This window comes from Perca flavescens, chromosome 17 (genome assembly GCF_004354835.1).
Source record: "Perca flavescens isolate YP-PL-M2 chromosome 17, PFLA_1.0, whole genome shotgun sequence".
In the NCBI taxonomy this organism is placed as follows: domain Eukaryota; kingdom Metazoa; phylum Chordata; class Actinopteri; order Perciformes; family Percidae; genus Perca; species Perca flavescens.
In genome coordinates this window covers 12,431,129-12,438,866 of record NC_041347.1, presented here as the reverse complement: position 1 = coordinate 12,438,866, position 7,738 = coordinate 12,431,129, and the positions used below count along the sequence as shown (strand labels likewise).

General features: G+C 44.7%; 1 protein-coding gene across 1 annotated transcript; it reads right to left on the bottom strand.

The window, feature by feature from the left end:
- Window positions 1-924: 924 nt before the first annotated feature.
- Window positions 925-4,361, bottom strand: irf2bp2a (interferon regulatory factor 2 binding protein 2a). Its single transcript, XM_028604101.1, has 2 exons — window positions 2,962-4,361; window positions 925-2,645 (listed from the first exon to the last, which is right to left on the bottom strand). Exons 1-2 carry the CDS (start codon window positions 3,794-3,796, stop codon window positions 1,927-1,929), a joined length of 1,554 nt encoding a protein of 517 aa, XP_028459902.1. The 5' UTR covers window positions 3,797-4,361; the 3' UTR covers window positions 925-1,926.
- Between the last annotated feature and the right edge of the window lie 3,377 nt (window positions 4,362-7,738).

Below are 7,738 nucleotides of genomic sequence, written 5' to 3'. Positions count from 1 at the left end.
CTTTTCAGCCTCAAATGTCATTGTAAAAGCTGTTGTTTGCTCAAAATGTTTGAAAGTTCATTTTGTCAATTAGGGGGGCAAGAATTATCCATGCCCTTCTTAGTTGGATAAACAGTGGGGTGCAAAAGCTTTGTTTTCATTCATCATTAGGAATCAATCAGTTCATCAGGACACCATACAGCTTATTACAGAGTGGGTAATCCCTGTTAAGACTTTACGGTGCCTACCAAAATCCATTTAAAACACGTCTTTTAGTGCAGTGAGATCAATGAATCCCCAGTTGAGGAACAGCATCTTGGGCACCAACTGAACTAGAGCACAATAAAGGAACAACGTTAAGAGCCGTCTGTGGGCCTTTAATTCCAAAAATAAATAAATATGCGGGCTCTTGCTGAATTTTAGGCGCTGCACTGACAGCCTGATAAAACACGAGCAGGAAGCAGATTATGTCTCTATAATAATTACGCAACTGCCTACTACACCATGTCCCCCTCTGTGCTAGATATGAATCTCCATGTCAGTGCCCGCTTGGTGCAGTGTCAGCTACATGGGAGTGAGATCTCTTTGTCTAACGGAGCAAAAACAGTCTCAAGATTGCTTCTCTTTTGCATACACAGTCACTGCAGTTTGTCACATAAAGACCCCATAAGGTGCTCATTGCTTGTACAGATGAGTCTGGCTGCCTACTTGCCATTGCGGAGACAGAATTGCTGTTTTTATGGCTGTGCTGCCATGAATCTACAGCAATTAAATTTGCATCTGAAGAGATACTGACTGAGGTTGGTATGTAAGGCAGCAACAGCGTTATTGTTTACTCTGAGAGAGAGCACACATTTGCTCTTAGCATGTGGAAGCATGTTGTAGTATTAGTGATAGTAAAAGGGTGTTGCTGCAATGCTAATGTACCTAATTCATGCTTGGAGATAGTTTGAAATGCTGATTTTATTCATAATTTGTGGTTTGTCAAATGCTCAGTGAATTATTTGAAAATAACAGGCTTGTCTAAAATAAAAACCTAAACACCTTCATAAAGTCAAACACAAGTTGCATACAAGCTCAAAAATATGTGGCACCAGTTTAAAAGCTAAAAATGTTATTCAAAGTGGTACATTTCAGCTAAACTTCCAATTTGTGGTTACACAACGTGGTTACACTCTTGTATCATATTGACATTCATGCACTTTCTCACATTACTGACTCAACAGTTTCCAGCTGACTGAACATGACTTGGCACCTATTTCTGTACGCAGCAATCAGTTACAGTGATGCACAAACTGGAGCAAATTTGGGACAATGTGTCTTGTGTATTTTTCCGCCCATGCTTTTCCATGAATCATGAAAAGGCATGTGTGCAGAAAAGGCTGCCGTCATGCAAACAGTAGCCTACTTCATGTTGTGCAGCGTAAATCAAGTCTCCTGAGCCGTCACAACAAGCCTGTATCAGAGCAGAAAGCCCCTATCTCATCATCTGTCTACAGGTCCTGTGTAACTTAATCACTCAAATGAAGCAAGCTCAGACAATAAGTTCATACAAGATCAGAAATTGTATTTGGCAATTTTTAAACAAGTGCATACAAGTACAGCTAAAAGCATTTCAGTTTTGCCAAGTGCTCGTAGAGTAGCATTAGTCACATTCTACGTTAAACAGGAACTGCCACCAGACCTAGAAGTACATCAAGAATTTTGTTAAACATCAACAAAGAGGAACGTAGTCCATTATAATGAGTACATACCTTTATCTTCAAAAATATAGAAACACAATGTATTCAAAAATCAAAAATTATACAACCATGTTTACGAAGTATACTCTTCCCTTGGGTCCAATATGTACAAGTCCGTTAGTTTGTTTGAATGGTATGTATGTGATATTTATATATTTATACTCATATTTTTGCTTCCCCTCCCCAAAGAAATGTTCAAACAAAATCAAGGGTCCCTCTCCTTTTTTACTTTGACATCTCCTGCAAGGATGGTGGCGATTTCGCCTTGCATGAAAGCCCATGGTACGTTTGAGCCAACCAGGGGACATTTCTCTCCACTTGGACAGTACACTTCACCCGTGGCACCTTGCTGCTTTATGCTTTCCCTCGAGCATGGGAAGCAGAACTTGTGAGAGGGCACAGACGGGCACTGAACAAAGTGTGTGTCCTCCAAACGCTCGTGGCACAGCGTGCAGCACAGGGGTATGCTGCCGGGTACTGAGGAGTCCGGAATGCTTTGGGGGTGCACTTGGTCCATGCCTGGCACGTGGGGTGTACCTGCACCAGATGCATCTCTCTGCGCCAGCCTCCTTTGATTCATGGAGGATGGTGACAGGGGACTGCTGCTGTTCCTCCGGGTGGTGGAGTGGACTTGGTTGGCGTCCTTGGGAGAGCTGTTCCCACCTGCATTGTCTGCGGCCATGATGAGTGCCGCCATGGGGGACTGGCCGTTCTGGGCCGCCTCAGGTGGAGTGGTGCGGGAGTGGGGGGATATTGTGGAGGGGGGAGAGGCGAAGCTTGGCGGGGGAACTGGAGGCATTTTCAGTCCGTCAGTAGGTGGTGGTAACCACTGCTGTCCTTCTCCATTGAGCTTGGCAGCTGTCCCCTCTCCCTCTGGTTCAGGCGAGGCTTTTCTCTTCATGCTCCGGGGATGTTTTCCTCTGTCTGGAGGTGGGAAAGGGTTAAACAAAATAGTTGAATTGCACAGCTCAGCCAAATATCAACATTTACACTGGAAGGTGACATGCATTTTTGCTGTTTCCTGCTGCACCACAGGGTACAAAACAATAACAGATGTGTAAAAAAAGAATTAATTATATTAATTATATTTATACACCTTGAATTTTGCAGACATACTACTATCATTTGTACATTACCAACCCATTTATGGGCTCGAAGTGGGTTAATAAACATAATATCAAAATGAAAATTGCACAAATAGCCTACACATTCTTGAATTTAAACACTACTGGATGCTTACCTGACTTGGAAGCCGTGGCGCTGGCTTCATAGCCCATAACCCTTTGTTGCATGGCCGCATGGTCCTTCTTGAACCTGTTGTCGAAAGTGTGCAGAGCCATCAGGTCCCTCACCGTTTTGTTTTTGCCCATCCAGTCCGACTCTGCCCTGTTTTTGTGGCTCTCGGAGAGCTCCGGCGTGAGACTGTCCGGTCTGTGCTTCTCCTTCACCTCTCTCTCGTGCTCGGTGCTGGAGACCGAGGCGGGTCTCTTGCCCATGTCGGCGGGACTACCGCCCGCCAATGCGGAGGGAAGCCCCATCTGGCCGGGTCTACCGTTGACTGCGTGCACCGAGGGCATGTTCCCGTTTACCAAAGGCACTAGATTTGGGGGGACCGTGCTATTCCTGCGCGGGTTAGGGCTCTGGCGGTTCAGCTCTGGCGGCTCGTCAGGCTTAGGAAATCCATTGGGGACGGGAATGCCGTTCGCCTGCCTGCCAGACTGATACTCTGGACCCAGCCTGGGCGGGCGGTCGGAGGAGAGCGGGTAGCGGTCCAGCGGCTGCGGCGGCCGCGAGCCGGGGTCTCCCGCCGCAGCCTGGTTGATCGCCTGGATCTCTTTCGCGGAGAGCTGCGATTTCCCCGGGCCGGGAGACCTGCCCTCTTGAAACCCGTGAGCCCTCTTGAGCTGCCTGGCCGTTTCGATGACAAACTCAATGCGGTCTGCTCCTTCGTAGTTGACACATCCCCTGCAGACGGGCTCGGTAAAATCCCAGATCATGGCCCACGGCATGCGGGGCAAGTCGCATAAATAACACGACTGCCTCCTGGAAGAAGCAGCGACAGCCGCGGACGACATAGCGCTCGTCGTCGACCCCCGAAAAGAAACCCAAAATTTGTCTTATTCTCCTGCTTTTTTCCGAGCTCCCTTTAAAAGCCAATAAAGAGCAAGTTCCGGTTGTAGAAAAAATACAAACTCGTCTTCTCCCGACTTTTAGAGCAACAACGTTGAAGTTTTAGAGGGAGAAGTTCATGTCGGTGTGTACTTTACTACGGCGCTCCTCTATCTATCTCCACTGACTCTCTACTACTGGCTCAATGTGGAGCAGTGACGTCACCACGGAGCTCTAAACGCCTGCTTCCACTTTAGTTTCTATTGACTTGATTTCTTCGACAGACCCCCCCTCCTTTCTCTCCCCCAGTTTACTGCAGCCTCTGTCACTCAATGCTTTTTTTTTATTTTAATATTAATCACTTGAACCTCTGCCAAAACTGCACCCAGTTCAGCCTCGCCACCGCCTCCGAGTGAAGGGAATAACCCACAGCTCGTGTTATTATTATCAAACCTGCAAAAATATGACTCCGAATCCGTGGATACCAGCCTGTCTGCAGCGATAAGGAGGTATTTTATAAAAACCAAAAAAAAAAAAAAAAAAAAAAGACGTGGCTGTAGGTAAGCAGTAGACCGCCAGGGGATTAAAGAGAGAGAGAGAGAGAGAGAGAGTCGCCAGCTCCTTCAGTTGACTTCTGCTTTGTCCTAAATTCAGAGCGTTATCTGGTTCAGGCTGAAAAACGCTCGCTGCAGCTTGTTTTTCTCAATGCACAGCGCCTCGACGCCATGAGCTGCTACTACTGCTGTGCAATGAATGAGGTGGGTCGACCCTTGGAAAAAAAACAACTATGCTACTGCAATCCAATGGCAATATAGATTTACATAGAAGTTCAAATATATTGTGCAGCTACATATTTTTTGTTTGTTATAGCAGCAAATAGGCTACAATTTCTAGGGGCTATTTTAGGATTATTAGAGGGAGTTTATACTGCCAACTTTTTTTTTCTGTCAGTTTACCAGCATGAATTCAACATGTACTGACTTGGGTTTTTAGCAGCGGTAAGATCATATTTTCCTCCTGCCCTGTTAATATAAAAAGAAAGAAAAAGGCGCCTCCGTTAGTCAGTAACCAGGAAGCTCTGTCATGAGGTGGGGATTTCCAGCCAGTGTGTTGTAAGCTTGAATGGATCGGGGTTACAGCATGAATATAGCTCTGCCCACATTTTATTCTAATGCACTGAACAGTCAGTCATCCAAATCTGCCACCACTAAATGAAATTACACTGGGATGAATCAGCCATTCAGACTCTTTTTTTTTTTTTAAATTATTATTAAAAAGTATTAGTCTGAGAGGTGTAGCAAGACTGACCACTATTATGTTAATGTTTTACATAATGGGGAAAAAAAAAAAAACATTAGGTCATATGCCAAAAATCCCCTGAAGTAAAAGTGTAGGTTTGAACTGGAGGAGTGTCCCAGTAGCTCAGATTCCCCCCTCCCCTCGCACTGGGCTCATTCCAACTCATTGCAGCTAACCCTCAGGCTTTGGGTGAGGCAATGCGTCTGTAACCTGCAGACACAGAGCAGGATATGTTTGTGCAAGTCCATGTGACGATGGAAAGAGGAAGCAAGAAGTTTAGTCACGTACCCTCATCCGCCTCACCCATCTACAGGACATTAGGCTATGATCACGCACTGTGGCATGACGCTTTTGTTCAAAGGATTTCCAGAAACAAAATAAGGCAGCCATGTTGCTACCAAGCACATAGATTTTTATTGCAGTTGCTTTATGATTTTACATGATTGTTATACAACACAATAATATTCCCTTTAGATCATCACACACACATCACAATAGTATTAACACACCAACTTCAGTCCTTGTTGGGTGAACAACACTAGGAAGTGTTGTTAGGCTTTATGACAGTGAGGAAATGACCGTTGTGAGGGGCAAAATAAACAAACTCTTTCCTTGAGATTGGTGGGAAACAGTTGCCTAATGCTTGGATTCTTTTGATTCCACTTAGTTGATTTTGGTGCAAGTAAATAGTTGCACACTATTATGCAAGACGGAGGCATGCTGGGATTCAATTAAATCCTAAATGACTCTATTCTATAATAGGAAGATCCATTTATTTAAAATAAAAGCTGCAGTGACTGCAAAGCAAAGGCAGAGTGGTACTGAACAGAGGCGACAAAGGTCTGAGAGTAACCCAGACATGCACAGATGGCTCTGATTGGCAATATGAGGCAACACGTATAAAGTAAAATCACTACAGTGTGACCCGGCTCACGGCCATTTCATTTGAGTCTAGCCACTAAACCAGATGGAGTAGCTGTATAATGCTGTTTTGAACGCCTTTTTTCGAGCTGTCTGTAAATTGAGACATGAAGTAGCTAAATAAAAAGTGAGAGGTAGGTGACGACTAGGGGAATACCCAGCATGCGACAGAATCGCAGGCCTGATGAGATGACGTTATTTTTGTTCTTCTTGAGCCTGTTAAATTTTATATTGGCCATCTTTTATTCATGAAGCAAATCCTTACAAATTCTCTCTGAAGTTTTCTGCACAGCACTGGATGTTTTCTTCGTCTTTCTCTCCTCCATGAGAACAACATTCATGTTATATAACCTTTTTCAGCACAACAGCTGAGGTGAGCACCAAACTAAACTGTAACATGTTGCACAGACATAAAAGGAGGTTATAACAGGACAGCGTAAGGACATGTTACTGAAGTTAAGCAGCTGTTTTAGTGACCTACCTTGCAGATAAATAGTTAAACAGAGTGGCAGAGGGTGGGAAATGTCATGAGGGTGAATGTAAGGACTAATGTGCACAAAGCTCCTGTATATGAAATGGGCTGAGGTAACCATGGAGATTATCACTGTACCCCAACTACCATATATATCCTGTTTACGGTTCTATTTTTAGCCACAGATTTGCACAGCATGGATTAGAGTGCAGATACAATTTGTGGAGCTCTAAAAGAGAATGCCAAAGCATCCATCTGTCAAATTAGCTACTTCCTGGTTTTTAATGTTACTTTGAAGATGTTTTATTGATTTTTCTGAATGGATTAATTCCGGATCCTGTTGCATTATGCAGAGAGACGATGTGCAGCATATGCACCAAAACAAAAAACAAAGCAGGCATTTTAAGGACTCTGCTTTGATTTAGGTATAAAATGGTGGAATTCAAATAAAATGGAGGGTCGATGGCGAAAGGGAAAAATGTGCTGGGCGGCTGAAATCTGGGGGCTGGAGGCTGCAGAGGTGATGTCATTGGGCCAGAGCAAGAGGCGAGTGAAAAACAAGTCTCTCTCTTTATTCTGATCCTCTTTGCAGTCCCAGTGGGGGAGGGGGTGGGGGCCTGGCAGTCGGCCAAGGCAAGGGCTGCTGGGAAATGGCAAAGGATGCCAAACAGGCCCCACCGCCAACATTAGAAGCTCACATCTTTGTTCTCAGAAACCTGGTGTGCTGCCAAAGGCCTCATTTCGGCTCCATGGCATGATTACACTGGATGTAGGCCAACTACTGAGAGCTTGCTCGCTCTCCCTGCTTCCCTCCATCTCTCTCACTCTCCCTTTATGCTCCCTCCCTAGGCTCTCTCTCTCTTTTTCCACTGCCTTCAAAAGCTTTCTGCCAAACATGCAGCAGTTGCCATGGCTGCAGAGAATGGAACATAAAAAAAAGTGAGTAATGAGTCAGGCTTGGACCCAGATGTGCCACATGTGTATCCATTTAGAAAAAAAACAAGATGGTAACATATCCTCTTAATCTGCCGGGCTCGTCAGGGGACAGACAACTCAGTAAATAGCAGAGGGTGGAAAGTGGAGGAAATAATCCCTGCAGAAAAATGTAAATGAACATTGTTTTCACAATAATTTTTAAACAGAAGGTATTTTCAGTAGATTGCCATGCAGAGTCTATTTTGGTAACCAGGAACAGAAAGCTTTGCTTCTGTAATGC